The sequence below is a fragment of the Oncorhynchus tshawytscha genome, linkage group LG02 (assembly GCF_018296145.1).
Source record: "Oncorhynchus tshawytscha isolate Ot180627B linkage group LG02, Otsh_v2.0, whole genome shotgun sequence".
NCBI classification, from domain to species: domain Eukaryota; kingdom Metazoa; phylum Chordata; class Actinopteri; order Salmoniformes; family Salmonidae; genus Oncorhynchus; species Oncorhynchus tshawytscha.
Genome location: NC_056430.1, coordinates 21,097,480 through 21,116,447, shown reverse-complemented (window position 1 = coordinate 21,116,447; position 18,968 = coordinate 21,097,480). Strand labels below are relative to the sequence as shown.

The 18,968-nt window shown below is 41.2% G+C and overlaps 1 protein-coding gene across 3 annotated transcripts; it reads left to right on the top strand.

Annotated features, from left to right (window-relative positions):
• Positions 1 to 4,165: 4,165 nt before the first annotated feature.
• LOC112219568 (opioid growth factor receptor-like) lies at positions 4,166 to 13,533 on the top strand. Of its 3 annotated transcripts, XM_042295212.1 has the most exons (8): positions 4,166 to 4,411; positions 4,562 to 4,656; positions 5,366 to 5,485; positions 6,668 to 6,728; positions 8,326 to 8,404; positions 8,515 to 8,581; positions 8,739 to 8,887; positions 9,278 to 9,655. In XM_042295212.1, exons 4-8 carry the CDS (start codon positions 6,680 to 6,682, stop codon positions 9,525 to 9,527), a joined length of 594 nt encoding a protein of 197 aa, XP_042151146.1. In that variant the 5' UTR covers positions 4,166 to 4,411; positions 4,562 to 4,656; positions 5,366 to 5,485; positions 6,668 to 6,679; the 3' UTR covers positions 9,528 to 9,655. The 3 variants fall into 3 exon arrangements, with proteins under 3 accessions (XP_042151146.1, XP_042151140.1, XP_042151136.1); XM_042295206.1 differs by lacking the exon at positions 9,278 to 9,655 and adding an exon at positions 10,566 to 13,533 and having other exon boundaries at positions 4,166 to 4,656; XM_042295202.1 differs by having other exon boundaries at positions 4,166 to 4,656.
• Positions 13,534 to 18,968: the final 5,435 nt, after the last annotated feature.

Here is an 18,968-nt window from a genome sequence, read left to right as displayed (position 1 = left end):
CCTATTACCAGCCTGTTCAACCTCTCTTTCGTGTCGTCTGAGATTCCCAAAGATTGGAAAGCAGCTGCGGTCATCCCCCTCTTTATAGGGGGGGACACTCTTGACCCAAACTGCTACAGACCTATATCTATCCTACCCTGCCTTTCTAAGGTCTTCGAAAGCCAAGTCAACAAACAGATTACCGACCATTTCTAATCTCACCATACCTTCTCTGCTATGCAATCTGGTTTCAGAGCTGGTCATGTGTGCACCTCAGCCACGCTCAAGGTCCTAAACGATATCTTAACCGCCATCGATAAGAAACATTACTGTGCAGCCGTATTCATTGATCTGGCCAAGGCTTTCGACTCTGTCAATCACCACATCCTCATCAGCAGACTCGACAGCTTTGGTTTCTCAAATGATTGCCTCGCCTGGTTCACCAACTACTTCTCTGATAGAGTTCAGTGTGCCAAATCGGAGGGTCTGCTGTCTGGAACTCTGGCAGTCTCTATGGGGGTGCCACAGGGTTCAATTCTTGGACCGACTCTCTTCTCTGTATACATCAATGATGTCGCTCTTGCTGCTGGTTAGTCTCTGATCCACCTCTACGCAGACGACACCATTCTGTATACTTCTGGCCCTTCTTTGGACACTGTGTTAACAACCCTACAGGCAAGCTTCAATGCCATACAACTCTCCTTCCGTGGCCTCCAATTGCTCTTAAATACAAGTAAAACTAAATGCATGCTCTTCAACCGATCGCTGCCTGCACCTGCCCGCCTGTCCAACATCACTACTCTGGACGGCTCTGGACAACTACAAATACCTAGGTGTCTGGTTAGGCTGTAAATTCTCCTTCCAGACCCACATCAAACATCTCCAATCCAAAGTTAAATCTAGAATTGGCTTCCTATTTCGCAACAAAGCATCCTTCACTCATGCTGCCAAACATACCCTTGTAAAACTGACCATCATACCAATCCTAGACTTTGGCGATGTCATTTACAAAATACCCTCCAATACCCTACTCAACTAATTGGATGCAGTCTATCACAGTGCAATCCGTTTTGTCACCAAAGCCCCATATACTACCCACCATTGCGACCTGTACGCTCTTGTTGGCTGGCCCTCGCTTCATACTTGTCGCCAAATCCACTGGTTCCATGTCATCTACAAGACCCTGCTCAGTAAAGTCCCCCCTTATCTCAGCTCGCTGGTCACCATAGCATCACCCACCTGTAGCACGCGCTCCAGCAGGTTTATCTCTCTGGTCACCCCCAAAACCAATTCTTTCTTTGGTCGCCTCTCCTTCCAGTTCTCTGCTGCCAATGACTGGAACGAACTACAAAAATCTCTGAAACTGGAAACACTTATCTCCCTCACTAGCTTTAAGCACCAACTGTCAGAGCAGCTCACAGATTACTGCACCTGTACATAGCCCACCTATAATTTAGCCCAAACAACTGCCTCTTTCCCTACTGTATTTGTTTTATTTATTTATTTATTTTGCTCCTTTGCACCCCATTATTTTTATTTCTACTTTGCACATTCGACTGCAAATCTACCATTCCAGTGTTTTACTTGCTATATTGTATTTACTTTGCCACCATGGCCTTTTTTTTGTTGCCTTTACCTCCCTTATCTCACCTCATTTGCTCACATCGTATATAGACGTGTTTATACTGTATTATTGACTATATGTTTGTTTTACTCCATGTGTAACTCTGTGTCATTGTATGTGTCGAACTGCTTTGCTTTATCTTGGCCAGGTCGCAATTGTAAATGAGAACTTGTTTTCAACTTGCCTACCTGGTTAAATAAAGGTGAAATAAATAAAATAAACAAAAAATGTGTTTTGGTTGTGTTAGGGGATTATGTTTTTCCCATTAGGAACTGAATGGTCATTTTGGAATCCCTTTCATTGTAAGTAAAAATAGATGTTTCTTAATAGGTCTACATTAAAGGGGTGCTAAACTTCCTGATTTACCCTCGGTTTCAATTCTCCTCATTAGGAAATGTGACTGAGAACGTGATTTGGTGTGGGTGCCTCTTGTGTGTGTGTTCAATCGTGGGAAGCATTTGTACTTTCATTCTGCCAAAACATTACACAGTTACAGTCACTCAACCTTCTAGATAACTTGAAACAGTCTAACCAGGTATTGAATTGATGAGTAATTGGGTGCTGCCACCTGTGGGCATTTGGGCAGATTGAAATAAACCAAACCAAAGATTGTCTATTATATGGACAAGATAGATGTGACCGCTCTAACAATGGAAATGCATGTCCTCAAAGATGGAAGGTGGGTGGTAGGAGGTGAGATCAGGTTGGACCCTTCTAGCCAATGAGAGGGAGGATACCCGTGTGAACAACAGGCCATAGAGATAGAGGACTCATCTTTGTATCTGTGCGTAACAGTGTCTGTGACAGCATTGGCAGTGCCATTGAGGATATTTCCATTTTAAAGTAGAACACTTTCTTCTTCTTCATTGGATGATTGGGCCCAACTCATCAATTCTATTTAAATTCCAGTCAATTCAAAAAGTGAATCTAATTCAAATCTAAATAGTTCCTAATTAAATAAGCATTGAGGATCATTTGAATTTTAGTGTACTTCCTAAATTGACTGGAATTTAAGTGGAATTGAACCCAACCCTGGTGGAAGCGGTCAATGGCAATGTCCATGCTAAAACTGGTTAGCATGATGAGTCCTCTATCTATCTCTATGACAACAGGTACAACTCCGATATAAAGTAGGGTTTTTTTCAGTATTTTTTCCCCAAAAGTTTAGTCCCCAGGGTTTAGACTTTTAAAGTTTAGTGCCAAAAGTAGAAGAGAACTAGCACACTGTACTCTCTGAGAACTGGATTTGCCTAACCCTGCTCTACTGTAGACACACGTGTGGATTTTAAATAACAAGATGTGTAATCAATGTGGTGAAAATGACATGATGGAGCTCTTGTAACCCTACCATATTGGTAATATAAATCGGTTTAGACACACAATTTAGAATTCAGTCAATATCTATTCCTCTATCTTGTTCCAAGTGGTGTCTTTTATCCTACAGGGTGAAGGCCATCTGCTCCCTCAAACCCCCCTTCTTTAGAGAGCAATGCCCAGCTCTGGCAGTAAAACCCAAACGGTTCTTCATCCAGGCCTGCCAAGGGACCAGCTACCAGGTAGAGACAGTAATTAACTCCTCAGTACAGAGGGAGGTGCAGGGAGAGGGGCGTTACGAAGCAGACGGTGGCACCATTGAGTCCATCCTCTCGGAAGCTGATTTCCTGGTCGGCATGGCAACAGTGGACGATTGCAGGTCATTCAGGCACAATCGGCAAGGTACTATCTACATCCACTATGCAAACAGCTGTGTACCTGTGTGCAGATGTATATTTTGTTTTTCTATGCAGTGAGAAGGACATCCAGTCAGTGTTGTCACTTGTGAATGGTGAGGTCAGAAAAAAAGTATTTGACAGCCGCAAACAGTCTGAGTTTTATTCCACCCTCTGAAAAACACTCTAAGTAGTCATTCTAAGGGAACCTGCTGAGAAAATGTCATTGGATGCATTTGTTTCAAAGTTGTTGTTTTTGTGGGTGGTCCAGTGGCGACCAATCATTCAGGGCAGGTTTTTGAGCCCCACCTGTTTTTAGCCCCACATTTCTGGGGAGGCTTGACTGTTTTGCATGTTATTTTGGCATTAATACATGTCACATATCAGTTTGAAAACAATATAAAAAAATATATATATCATTGAGTTAATAAAGCTGCATACAAACATGGTCTATGTTTTGTTTTCTTGAGTAAATCGTGTGAGAGTGAATTTGTTGACAGACTCAAATTCTAATTGATTGTCATTTTATATTTTTTTAAATGACACACAGTAGAGAGCAAGAGATCATAGGCCCATAGCAGGTGCATAAAGTCACTCTATCCTACAGTTATTGACCTATTGCCAACCATAAAAGCACACAAAAAAAAGCCTAATCATAAGATTAATGAGGAAAAAACTAAACAATCCCCAATAAATTATTATTTCGATTATGGTCACTTCAGCCTACTGTCTCCAATGCCTGCTAAATAACTCAGTGTGCTGGATTGGCTGTGGTTTATATGACGTGTTTTAAAAGCTGGTGGCACACATGATGTAAAATGTAAAAAACGAAACTGAAAGTGTACAGATATTCTCCGAATGCAAGATATCGTGGTGGCATGCTCAACTCGTCTTGATTTCATTCATCTTAAATTAACGACTGTTAACATTTGTAACGTTTTTAATAGCTTTTTTAATTGCATATTATCTTATTACACCATGGTGTGCGCCTGGCTAGGGCTATTCCCATAGAATATAATCCATTCTATGTCTATGGCTATTCAAACAGGGAGAACGCTGCCAGCGATAGTCAAATTGTTTGCTGAGCTGAGACGAAAATGTAAGATGTGTCCCAGGATTGAACGGTTTTGGTTATGGCTAAACAGATTCTATTGCTCTACTCTGCTTAAACGCGCCTTCTGGCGTTTAATTATACTCCCCATACATGCCTGGAGATTGATCATCCCAAATTGTCCTCCTGATCATCCAGAACTCATCCAGGACACCAACGAGTACTACTGCGAGTACGACTCAACATGGGAGGATCCAACAAGTGAAGAAACAAGTCGTAAGAGAACCAACAATGTAAGTATTCAGGCCCCTTGGCCCTGATGATACGTTGGTGCATGTGGCCTCAGCTGATGAGTTTGTAAAGTTTCAGAGAATGATGATGATACAGTAGGCCTAGGTTCCACCATGAAATACAGCTGGGATTAAATAAATGTAATATTCAAAAGAAACATTTACATATGAAATATTTGTTAAATGTAAATAACCATAATGACATGATGAGTAGGCTAATTAGGCTGTAGATTGGAGTTTAGGATCAATGGTTTTCTGTGATGTTGAAGATCTGTGTGTGTTTATTGAATTAGGCCTATATGAAATACTTGATCCGAGGCTCCACCTCTTGTACCCTCTCATAGCCCCAAGTCTGTAGAGCATTGTTATACATATGTATCATTATGTTTCAATACTGTCATTTTGCTCCACTTCACATTGCTTGAAGGGGCTAGCAGCAGTTGCTACATTCATATTTGTACTTATAAATTAATGATATGTACCCATTGATTCTTGAAGAATATAACTTATAAATGATTTGTGAGCTTAGTTCAACTGTCATACCCAACCAGAACCTCAAAATATAAGCTTGTTTAACTCCAATGTTTGTAAACAAAGTAAATGTAAACACACATGGTTAAAACTGGGATGTTGATATAATGGATGGTCAGCTCATCCATAGCTCTGTCTTTGAATTTGGAAGTGGTTACATTTCTCCCTCCCCATTCCTCAGCTCTTTACCGAAACAGGGTGGGGAGAGCGCTTTGCTGTTGTTTCTACTGCTGATTGCCCCATTAAGAATGGTCCTTTTTTTGTATTTACTCAGTACACCATTCTGTCAACAAGGCAACGAGTAAGTATGTTCTCATTTCTTATATACTACTATGTTTATAAACAGGTTTATTGAGGGACATTCTGTTATGACTTGAGTGAGGACCCAAAAGCGGTTTAACAAAAACAGAGTCCTTTAATGTAAAAAACACAGGGAAGACATAGATCCTCTTCAGATGTAGAAAAATGGCAAAATAGACAACCCTCAGAGAGGGCGACAAATGAAACAGAAAGTTCTTCTGATATTTACAAAAGAGTCCCCTTAGCAGCAGAGGAGAATAGCTGGGTTGCGGCGACAGACTGCTGGTCTCTCTGGGTAGGCGCGGGTCGTAGCGGACAGAGGTACCTGATAACACGTAGCATCAGAAGAACAGGCAGATTCCGACAGGATGGGACAAGGGTGAAGCAAACAAGACGATAGTTTGGTTCTGGCATGAGAAACTCAAACGAGAATCTGACAAAGAAAGAAGCAGGAACAGAGAGAGAAATAGAGACCTAATCAGAGGGAAAAAGGGAACAGGTGGGAAAAGAGTGAACGAGGTAGTTAGAGAAGATGAGGAACAGCTGGGGGAAGGAGAGGAAGAGAAGGTAACCTAATACGACCAGCAGAGGGAAACGGAGTGAAGAGAAAGAACAGGAACAAGACATAATATGACAATACATGACACATTCATCAATATTTAACTATTATTAGATGCCATTTAGTAAACGTCGCATTTGTACGGCATCATTGGATGTCACATGTTGAGGAGTTGTATTGAGTTGGTAGGCAGGAATACTGATTATATCCTATATTTCATACCTTCATATAAATGTAGGGCATTATTGGATATGGCTCATAAAGTCTGGAAGAGTAAGATTATGTCAGTGGTAGAATGGTATCCAGCCTATGAAGCTAGTGAAACAGTTCCCTTCCAGTTCCCTTCCAAACAGTTCCCTTTACACATTGAGCTCAGACTCGTGGGCCTATCAGTATTGTTCAGGTCAGGTATTTCCAGTATCTGCCATTTTCTCAACTCATGGAGTGAGTTCAGAAAATGTGTTTTCAGTCATACAGGTTTAACAATTTCAGAAATGCAGCAAGGGATATGCAAAATCCTCATTCTCTTCACAAAATCTCTGATATGAATCCTGTACTGTTGAAATTCAGGCATCTAACTAAGAAATTTCCCTATTCTGAATTTGCATTGCATCTTCTTTTCAGGATGATAGGCGTATGCCTAATTTACAGTTCTACCTTGGACAGAGGGCCTCCTCCCCTGATGGTAATCTACAGTGTCAGGCCCCTTGACTTTTTCCACATTTTGTTAGGTTACTGTCATATTCTAAAATGGGATAAATCCTCTGAAATATATACACAGTACCCCATAATGACAAAGCGAAAACAGAAATACCTTATTTACATATTCAGACCCTTTGCTATGAGACTCGAAATTGAGCTCAGGTGCATCCTGTTTCCATTGATCATCCTTGAGATGTTTCTACGACTTGATTGGAGTCCACCTGCTGTAAATTCAAATGATTGGACATGATTTGGAAAGGCACATACCTGTCTATATAAGGCCCCACAGTTGACAGTGCATGTCTGAGCAAAAACCAAGCCATGAGGTTGAAGGCATTGACCGTATAGCTTCGAGACAGGATTGTGTCGAGGTACAGATCTGTGGAAGGGTACCAAAAAAATGTCTGCAGCATTGAAGGTCCCCAAGAACACAGTACCCTCCATCATTTTTAAATGGAAGAAGTTTGGAACCACCAAGACTCTTCCTAGAGCTGGCCGCCCGGCCAAACTGAGCAATTGAGGGAGAAGGGCCTTCGTCAGCGAGGTGAACTCTAACAGAGCTTTAGAGTTCCTCTGTGGAGATGGGAGAACCTTCCAGAAGGACAACCATCTCTGCAGCACTCCACCAATCAGGCCTTTATGGTAGAGTGGCCAGACGGAAACCACTACTGAGTAAAAGGCACATGACAGCCTGCTTGGAGTTTGCCAAAAAGGCACCGAAAGAGTCTCATACCATGAGAAACAAGATTCTTTGGTCTGATGAAACCAAGATTGAACTCTTTGGCCTGAATGCCAAGCGTCACTTCTGGAGGAAACCTGGCACCATCCCTACGGGGAATCATGGTGGTGGCAGCATCATGCTGTGGGGATGTTTTTCGGCGGCAGGGACTGGGAGACTAGTCAGTCAGGATTGAGGGAAAGATGAACGGAGCAAAGTACAGAGATGAAAACCTGCTCGAGAGCGCTCTGGACCTCAGACTGGGGTGAAGGTTTACCTTCCAACAGGACAATGACCCTAAGCACACAGCCAAGACAATGCAGGAGTGGCTTCGGGACAAGTCTCTGAATGTCGTTGAGTGGCCCAGCCAGAGTCCGGACTTGAACCCGATCAAACATCTCTGGAGAGAACTGAAAATAGCTGTACGGCTAACGATCCCCATCCAACCTGACAGAGCTTGAGAGGATCTGTCGAGAAGAATGGGAGAAACTCCTCAAATACAGTTGTGCCAAGCTTGTAGCGTCATACCCAAGAAGACTCTTGGCTGTAACCGCTGCCAAAGGTGCTTCAACAAAGTACTAAGTAAAGGGTCTGAATGCTTATGTAAATGTAATATTTACGTTTTTTAATTGTATAAATTAGCATACATTTCTAAAATCCTGTTTTCGCTTTGGTAATTATTAGTATTGTGTGTAGATTGAGGGGAAAAAAACAATTGAATAAATTCTAGAATAGGTCTGTAAAAAAGTCAAGGGGTCTGAATACTTTCTGGATGTACTGTATACAGTTTATTGAATGCCGTGTAGATTTGACAAGACTCCAATTCATGGGCATTTGTAACTGTAACCTTTTCTCTGATAAGGTATCTACATTGAGGACTTTCACAATAACTGGTATGGGAAATATTCAAAACTGGAAAGAGTTCACTCATACATACAATGGTCAGTTTCCTTAACATTTATATGGGCTTTTAATTATTTTTTAATAATTTGTTATAATTCACTTATTTTCTTTAAAATATAGATATTTTTTAAACAAACATTTGATTTAGGTTGTTCCCTCTTCAAGAACGAGGAATGAATTATCAAGCCAAAGAACTCACCAAGAAGGAAATTGAGGTACTTTGTTGCATAGGCAAAAAATATAGTAGTTTCTTTGAGGAAAGAAATGGTTCTCTACATTTAAATAAGTCTTATCTATTGACTGGGGGCATAGAAATGAATGAAAATATATTGTGTCCATTATTGTCCTGACTGACAATCCGCTTCTTCTCAGGCTTTTCTTGAAGATGAAACTGCAAAGAAGAGGCTGGTCAAGTCGTACAAGTTCATGCTGGACTTCTACGGCATCCAGCTGTCAAATGACTCAACAGGGGAAGTACGACGTGCTAATAACTGGCGTGACAGATTTGACAACCTGGACAGGTTAGCAAGTTCTATATTTGGTCATTTAACTGTTATTATTTTCTAATCATTGTAGCAGTCTAAGGCACTGCATCTCAGTGCAAGAGGTGTCACTACAGTCCCAGGTTTGAATCCAGGCTGAATCACATCCGGCCGTGATTTGGAGTAGGGCCATAGGGCGGCGCACAATTGGCCCAGCGTCGTCCGCGTTTGGCCGGGGTAGGCCGTCATTGTAAATAAGAATTTGTTCTTAACTGACTTGCCTAGTTAAATGAAGGTTAAAAAAATGAATACCTTTTTTTTTTTTAAATACTACAATTTCAGTTTTAAAATGAACCTTCTGTGAATAACAGTGCTGAGGTTAACAATACCCTTATATTTTTGTTGGCCTTGTGTTTTTGTGCATGGTAGACATACACACAACAACCTGCGCATCACCCGCATCCTGAAGTGCCTGGGCATTCTGGGGTTCCCCCACTACCAGGCCCAACTCGTCCGCTTCTTCCAGGAGGAAACTATTGTCAAAGGCAACCTGTACAATGTGAAGGAGAGCGTGCTCAACTACTTCATTTCCGCTGTCATTGTTCAGCAACAACGCAAGGAATTAGTTGAGTATGCCTATAAGCTCTATGAGGTCAAACATCTGTTTGTCGTGCCCTAAGAAGATCAAGAGTACATTTAGGGAACGGACATTCCCACATAATAAGAACCCAATTGATCTGAAACCAGATCTGAAACAGAATGGCATATACTCAGATGACAGTGATGACAACACTACCAGTCATTAGTCTGTCTCACTATGTTAACAAGGGTAAGCCAACGGATAGGAGTGTAATGGGAAATTATGTTAGTGACTTAGTGCGATTGGGGACGCAAACAATGTGTGGTTGACACGGGTATCCATACCTCATGATAGCTTGTGTGGTCTAGCGACTAGTTACACTTAGAGAAACAAAGGTACCTCAACGACTACTAGTGGAAGGAATCAAAACACCAGTGCTGATTCATCCTCTGAGTGTCGACCAATTATGCAAAATGATACTGCTCAGTCCAGTTATGGAGTTTTTGGTAACGGGAGCTCTTTAACTATCCACCTACTCTAGCACCCCACTACTGATTCTCTGAAAATAATAGCTGCAGCTATTAAGCAATCCGAATGTGGACCTAGTGGTGTAATTTCAGAGACAATTACCGATGATCGGAGAAAGCGAGCTAGACATAAGCAAACAGAGCATTACCTTAAACTTAGAAGAGCTTCAGAGGCAAAGACTAATAAAGATGATGATGATAGAAACAATAAGGGAGCTGCAGAAAAGAGTGAATCAAGCAGAGAGGTTTCAGAGGACAATATTTTTATATTTTTTCCTTTATTTTACTAGGCAAGTCAGTTAAGAACAAATTCTTATTTTCAATGATGGCCTAGGAACAGTGGGTTAACTGCCTGTTCAGGGGCAGAACGACAGATTTGTACCTTGTCAGCTCGGGGATTTGAACTTGCAACCTTCCGGTTACTAGTCCAATGCTCTAACCACTAGGCTACCCTGCCGCCCCATATTAGTATGTCCAGTGAAAGTTAATTGAGTAAGAAACCTGAAGAGAAACTGCCATGCAAAGGAAAAGTTACTCCAGGGAAAGATTGAGTGTTTGAGATAATGTGAAGATTGATTCGAGTATTCACCCATGCCCTGCACTAATGAAGGGAGAAATAACAAGTATGACATGAACCGGCGGGGGAGTGGGAGCCCGGCGAACCTGCTGAGGACTGACGTGGGATGGGCGCCTCCTGAGCCAACCCGGGACAAGAAAACCTCTCGAGCCAGCTAGGGTGTGGAAGCCCAACGAGCTGACTTAGGCACCCCCGATTCCATCAGCGGCGGCCCCTGGACCCAACGTCACCACCAACCGGAAAGCCAGCACTCCCCGATGCTTCATATGATGGCTTCAGGATTCTGTAGGACTGACACTGGAGAAGAGAAGCAGGTACGGGGAGTAGAACATTCAATATGGAACAGACATCAAACAGGACAGAGACAGCGTCAGAGCCAGGTATACAAAGACAAACAAACATGAATTCTGAAGCAGGGAACAAAGCTTGGGAACAGACAGATATAGGGGAGGTAATGACCCAGGTGATTGAGTCCAGGTGAGTCCAATAATTGCTGATGCGTGTGACGGGGAAGGCAGGTGTGCATACTGATGGTGGCAGGAGTGAGTAATGCTGGGGAGCCTGGTGCTTTTGAGCAGGAGAAGGTGTGACAAGAAAATAAATGTGAATTTACTTATTTTTTTAATGTTTCAATGACAATTGTCAACTGCAATTAGCAATACTATAGATACCAGGGTTGGTGTCAATTCCATTTTAATTCCAGTCAACTCGAGAAGTACACTGAAATTCCAATTATTTTCAACGCTTATAAATGAGGAAAATTTGGATTTGGAATTGGAATTTGGTTTACTTCTGAATTATATTAACTGGAATTAAATTGGAATTGACCCCAACCTGATAGAGACAACCAATATCAGTGCTTTACTGCTGAACATACAATCACATACTGTTTCCAATGACTTCATACTATAGCAATCAATGTGTTTAAAATTCTCACAATATCCATTCCAGATATATGGCTCATTATTCCTCTACTTTTTTAAAATTGTGATTAAAAAGATACCGGTATGTACAGAAATACATTCATATTTATGTACCAAGGAAGGTGAGGGAGTTAATCAGTTACTTCCATGTGATGCTTAGACAGAAGAAAAGTATTCGTAATATATAAATGACATGGTATCATAAACTCAGTTGAATTTAAATTACCTCAAAATCAGTTTTTTCAAATGTGACAAAAATCATAAAATATGAAGTGGCAAAATGACTACAAAGATGTTCAGAACTTTCAACTACAAGAGCATTGTACCTTCAAATCCTTAATTCCCAATAACATCTATTTGCATACAGTTATGATGCCGAAAGTGAAAGTCACAGTGTGATTAATTTACTACAGTGAAAAGTTGTCCACAAAAGAAAAACAGTAGCTAGGTTTCCATCCAATTGGTGACAAATTTTCATGTGAATATTCTCAAATCTGCATAAAAACAATATGTGCAGATTTTCATGCCAGTATTCTCAAATCTGCATAAAAACAATATTCCCATTTTCCCACCAGATATGTGTTTCCGTCAAATTGACTAGTTGCAGATACGTGATGACGTACTGCGCATAAAAAATACATTTTGTGTTTAAATTCCCATGCACCAAATACATTTTTTTATGTAAATGAGTTTCCCTCACAATTTCAACTCTACTGATGTTTGATTTATATAGTCTGGTATTGGCACGTGCGCTCTAGCCAACAGTGCTATCTGCGCCTTCTTGACTAGAGCGCACGTATAGCCTACATGATGAGATTATTATTATGGACAAAGGAGTGAGATTATTTGTCAGGTGGCAGCCAACTATCGATTTATCATGTCACCAGAATAAGATCCTCAATATTTTGGAAAGGAGGATCAAGCTGTAGGATCTTGCAATTTCACCACCCTGTGAAGTTCATCATAATTGATATCAATATTTGCACACATAAAAACATTTCCATCGATATTTCTCACGTAATTCATTTTACAGACACAAAAAGATCCAACCTTGTGTAGTGTATTTGTTTTGTGGACATTTGAAAAGTTTACACGAAAATTGTTATTTTTCCATCAGGCCTGACATGACGTGTTTTATCCGACATGTACTTTACTCTTTACTCGCATAAAAAGGTTGGACCTGGTTATTGCAATGTATTTTTGTCAGTTTCCACTTGTGCAGTTTTAGCACTCTCCTTTGGGACATTATTTTTTGTAAATTCTTTGCTCTTGCTCCTGTCCCAGCGGTCTCTGTGTTTGTCCCTCTCTAACTCTCTCCCTGTCTCAGTCCCAGTCTTGTGCTCTAGTCAGTAATATTTATTCTGTTAGGCTCCCTCTCCCTAGCTTGGCTGACACAAAGACTTCGATTTAGGTGTTAGCCAGAATACTCTCTCCCTGCCTCTGTCCCTGTCTCTGCTCATGGATTTGTCCCTTTTCTCTGTCACTGTCATAGTCTCTCCAGTCAGTGACCATTGTCCCATTGGCTGCATTAGAGATACTAAGCAACCTAAATCACATCCACACATTATTACAAAGAGACATTTTAGAACTTTCAATGAGCAGCATTTCCTGTATGACCTGGGGTTGTATGATTGGAAGGCTGTGTCCTCTATCTCTGATTAAGGGTAAAGGACAGCTCTAACTCATGGTTCATGCATGAATTAGCTGAAAGATTTCCTGAAGGAAACTTATCTTGGGCTAAGGCTAGATTGACTGATTCTACCTCTGACTAGCAGTCCTTTAGACATTTGAGAAATAGATGTCTTACTCTGGTTAGAAAAGCAAAGTCAACATACTTCTTGAATTTTGTATCTGAGAATGTTGGAAATCCATCTATATTCTGGAAAGTGGTCAAATCTTTGAAACAAAACTCCACCCCCCCCATTTCCCCAGTGGATTATGACAGCCTCTGGTCCCTTTCGTTCCAGTTCTCTGCTGCCAATGACTGGAACGTATTGCAAAAATCACTGAAGCTGGAGTCGTATATCTCCCTCTCTAACTTTAAGCATCAGCTGTCAGAGCAGCTTACTGATCACTGTACCTGTACACAGCCAATCTGTAAATAGCACACCCAACTACCTCATCCCCATATTGTTACTTATCCTCTTGCTCTTTTGCACCCCAGTATCTCCACTTGCACATCATCATCTGCACATCTATCACTCCACTATTAATGCTAAATTGTAATTAGTTCGCCTCCATGGCCTTTTATTGCCTTACCTCCCTACTCTTATACATTTGCACACACTGTACAAGATTTTTCTATTGTGTTAATGACTGTACGTTTGTTTATGTGTAACCGTGTTGTTGTTTTTGTCACACTGCTTTGCTTTATCTTGGCCAGGTCGCAGTTATAAATGAGAACTTGTTCTCAACTGGTCTACCTGGTTAAATAAAGGTGAAATAAAAAGAGTATGGTTCCTTCCCCAGGCCTTATTGTTTCTGTTCTAATGTCATGTTTGTGCGTTGTTCGTGGTTTCTTGTTTTGTATTATGTCACATTTATTTACTAAAACACTCACTCCCTGAACTTGCTCCCAGACTCTTAGAGAACACGTTACACTGCTATACCTAAGATCTAAAAGGTGGCACATGTCCTCCCCCTTCACAAAGGTGGGGATCCTCCTGACCTAGATAACTACTGCCCAATTTCTAAACTATCTTGCCTTGTAGAAATATTAGAATCACTGGCAAACTTTTGTACTTCAAATTATATTCTTAACTAGTGCGCACCAGTCTGGTTTTAGGCCTGGACTGAGCAACGTTTCAGCAGCTACACTTGTCTTCAATTATGTGTTAAATTGCTTAGATCATAGGAATCACTGTGCTGCCATATTTATAGACCTATCAAGGAAGCAATTGTACATTAAACTTTCCTGCCAGCTCTTGATTATGGTTACATTTATTTATCAGTCTCTACTCTAAAACCTTTGGATGCAGTGTGCCATAGTGCACTTCGCTTTATCATGTGACAGGTTTGAATACTTATTACTGCATCCTTTATCAGAAGGTTGGCTGGACCTTTCTAAATTCACTACATTTCTTCCTTTTTGTTTACAAAGCTTTGCTGCACAAGCTTCCAAAATATCTGACTTCTCTGTTAAAGTTATTGAGAATTTTCCAGACCATGTGTGTCAAATATTTATTTCAGAAGAAGCAAGAAAAACATTAGACAGGCACCTGTCATGTGTTGTGATACACCCTGGTTTGAATCCAGGCTGTATCACAACATGCCGTGATTGGGAGTCCCATAGGGCGCCGCACAATTGGCCCAGCGTTGTCCGGGTTTGGCCAGTGGAGGCCTTCATTGTGAATAAGAATTTGTTCTTAACTGACTTGCCTAGTTAAATACAGGTTACATGTTTTATTAGAATCTAAAGACACTACAGCCAATTGAGATGGGAGACCACGACCAGTCCTTCAGATTATTCTTTTTGATCTTTCCAGTGTCTTTCTGAATTCATAAAGTAGAATCTGAGTCGGCCATTGGTCAACGGTCAATGCGCAAGACTGCTCTCTACACATGAAAACAAAACTGAAACTATAAAAGTGCAAATGAGCCGTCGTGAGGCAGTGTGCCCACAAAAGCCTGGGACTTGGCTGGAGACAGTACAGGGTCATATTCATTAGGCACCAAACAGAATGAAAATGGACTGAAACTGCAAGGGACTACCTAGTTTACCATTGCAAAAGGGAATTTTGCTATGGTCCGCACCAATGAATACGAGCTAGTACTTACATAGGTTACAACAGTGCTACCTAACCCTCTTCCTAGAGATCTACCATCCTGTGTGCATCAGTAGCGTGTATTCATGTATGCCAAGGGAAGCCAGGCTTTCCAAAATATTTGACCAATAAAAATGATAATAATAATTTATCTCTCATCTCTCTGTGCCACCCTAGCATGAGTAATTAGGCTGATAGGAGGCTATCCACAGGTTTCTGTAGTGCACATGAGATGGAGTTTTCAAAACAAATGGCCACTGGATTGATGCAAATAATCATAATTCTGCCAGGTAGGCTACTTTGTAGCTAGTTAATATTTAAATAAGAAGGTTTTTGGAAAGCCTTTCCATCTACCAGAAAACGGTTAGGCCTATTATTAGCATCGCTATATTTTTCCTGTTCCATAATTGTTTGAAACCTGGGCAGTTTACCTTATGTTATGAGGCATACGGTGGTGTAGTGCCCCCACATTGACTCGGTACCGGTACCCCATATATAGCCTTGTTATTGTTATTTTATTGTGTTAATTGAATAAAAAAAATGGTTTATTTAGTAAATATTTTCTTAGCTATATTTTCTAAAAAATGCATTGTTGGTTACGGGCTTGTATGTAAGTAAGCATTTCACTGTAAGGTCTACACTTGTTATATTCGGGGGACGTGACAAAAAAAAATTGATTTGATCAATATGAATTTTCCAAAATAGTTTGAGCAGCTCAGTGTATTCTCATATTGAAAAAAGTGAGGCAGTGCCCCTCCCCTGCGCTCCGGCAGCACTACAACCCTCGAGGCATGTCTTAACATAATTTATCTCTCATCTCTCTGTGTTTCATCATTTTCAGTCAATTCGCAAGTTGTTGAATCTCAATGGAGATATCATCCGAGTGAGGTAAACAGCGCCCCTCTGTCTCAGTATGTGTAGGACATGTATATGAAGCTGTCTGGACCAAAAGATGTCTGGACATGTTGCCGCCCTAGCATTTTATTGATTGATGCCAACAAGAATTTGGCGTCCCTAAAATAATTAGCCAATCAGTGTTGAGCTGAACTCATCTGTGGGTTGTCCTGGCGCAGCGAAATGCCCTTCAAGGGAGGCATGTTTGGATTTGGCTTCAGACCAATCAAATCACTTCCTAAGCAAAACGTCATTTTCAGAAAAACGTGTCTGTTTATGGACAGCTTGTGTTGATGTCCTGCAGTAGTTAGCTAGCTAAATCGGCCCTTTCCTAAACCATGGATGGAGATGGGGATTTGGACTTGTGGTTTTGACTTAATTATCTGTACAGGCCAATGACTATGAGGGCGATTCTTATCTAACCATAAATTAATATGTTGTACCACTGGCCTGAGATGGTTGAAGTTCAATAAGCCTAGATGTAGCCCAGTAGGCTCACGTTAACTAGCTATCTAACTCACTAACTTAGCTGGTTCATTGTTGCCCATTTGAGGAACTTAGGCTAGTAGCAAGCATTTTAGTTAGGTAGCCTATGACAACAAAAACTAAAAGTGTACTGTATGACAGAGCCATAGACCATTTTGCCAACATGAAAGAAAGGAGGATGGCATTGACATTCAATTAGTCTACAAGTAGAGTAAGTCAACATTTTTTGTTTTACTTACTTGCGTGCGTGCGTGCGCACACACACACACACGGAAATCAGTACCATGGACAGCCACATGATATTTATCAACATTGATTGGACTAAATGGTTTTTGGTATGTTTAAGTTTGTTTTAAGTGCATTCAGTGTATTAAACAAAGCATAGATAGCCTTGTTGATTTGATGATCAAAAATCTAATTTATTAGTCACATGCGCCGAATACAACAGGTACAACCTCACTGTGAAATGCTTAGTTACGAGCCCCTAACCAACAATGCAGTTTAAAAAAGATGGATAAGAATAAGAAATAAAAGTAACAAGTAATTAAAGAGCAGCAGTAAAATAACAATAGCGAGACGATATACAGGGGGGTACCGGTAAAGAGTCAATGTGCTGGGTCTCCGGTTATTTGAGGTAATATGTACATGTAGGTAGAGTTATTAAAGGGACTAAGCATAGATGATAACAACAGAGAGTAGCAGCAGTATAAAATAGGGGGGAATGCAAATAGTATGTGTAGCCATTTGATTAGATGTTCAGGAGTCTTATGGCTTGGGGGTAGAATCTGTTTAGAAGCCTCTTGGACCTAGACTTGGAGCTCCGGTACTGCTTGCTGTGCAGTATCAGAGAGAACAGTCTATGACTAGGGTGGCTGGAGTCTTTGACAATTTTTAGGACCTTCCTCTGACACCGCCTGGTATAGTGGTCCTGGATGGCAGGAAGCCTGGCCCCAGCGATGTACTGGGCCGTAGACACTACCCTCTGTAGTGCCTTGCGGTCAGAGGCCGAGCAGTTGCCATACCAGGCAGTGATGCAACCAGTCAGGATGCTCTCAATGGTACAGCTGTAGTACCTTTTGAAGATCTGAGGACTCATGCCAAATATTTTCAGTCTCCTGAGGGGGAATAGGTTTTGTTGTGCCCTCTTCACGACTGTCTTGGTGTGCTTGAACCATGTTAGTTTGTTGGTGATGTGGACACCGAGGAACTTGAAGCTCTCAACCTGCTCCACTGCAGCCCCGTCGATGAGAATGGGGGTGTGCTCGGTCCTCTTTTTCCTGTAGTCCACAATCATCTCCTTTGTCTTGGTCACGTTGAGGGAGAGGTTGTCCTGGCACCACACGACCAAGTCTCTGACCTCCTCCCTGTAGGCTGTCTCGTCGTTGTCGGTTATCACGCCTACCACTGTTGTGTCATCTGAAAACTTAATGATGCCTGGCCGTGCAGTCATGAGTGAACAGGGAGTACCATACTTATGCAGCCTGTTTTCCCACTATGGGTTGTGGGTAGTTGTTTTCTGTGTCTATGTTTCACCATACAGAACTGTTTCGATTTTCATTGTTTCACTTTGGTTATTTTGTATTTCAGTGTTCAGTTATATTTCAATAAAATGGACACTTACCACGCTGCGTTTTGGTCCGGTCTTTCATACTCCTCCTCAGATGAAGAAGATCGTTACAGTCATGTTGAAAAACATTCCCAATAACATCTATTTACATTTACAGTTGAAAGTCACAGGGTGATTGAGTTACTACAGAGAAAAGTGGTCCACAAAAGTAAGATATTATGATGTGTTTGAATCACTTTCCACCTCTGCAGGTTTATCATTCTCCGGGACATCAGATTTGTTTATTTATTTTTTCTCTTCTATCTTTTCTTTGCTCTTACTCCTGTCCCGGCGGTCTCTGTCTTTGTCCCTCTCTCTGCTCCAGGACCTGTCCCTTCTCCTGTCTCTGTCATGATCCCCCTGCCTACTACAGTATTTGTAGGCCTTCTGATAATGTAGGACTAAGGTTAACTCTTGTATCATGTCTGTTTAATGCTGTCTCTGCAGTCCATGTCAACAGAATGACGTAGAGGAAACAACACCAGAATGTGTTATCATTACATACTTATAGTGTGAGAAGGCGGCTGGATCTGTACCCCTGTAAAAGTGTGCACTAACTCAAATTCTTTTGAATATACTGCCATCTTTTCAGTTTTATGTTGAAAAGTGGGTTAGGCCTATAGATGGAGCTGATGTTCAACACAGAGCAATAATCATGTAGGTGGTATGCCTACAATATGGCCCATTAAAGGCATCATTTTTTTTCCTGAAAATGTTTGGCCTATAATTTAAGTGAGGGGGAAAATAGAACAAAACCAGATCA

Excerpts from the sequence above, each read along its gene's own strand:
- LOC112219568 (XM_042295202.1), top strand. The coding sequence starts at position 4,339 with ATGTCTATGGCTATTCAAACAGGGAGAACGCTGCCAGCGATAGTCAAA. Across the intron at positions 4,657-5,365 it reads GTCGTAAGAGAACCAACAAT|CTCTTTACCGAAACAGGGTG; the intron begins GTAAGTATTCAG and ends CCCATTCCTCAG. Across the intron at positions 8,582-8,738 it reads TCACCAAGAAGGAAATTGAG|GCTTTTCTTGAAGATGAAAC; the intron begins GTACTTTGTTGC and ends GCTTCTTCTCAG.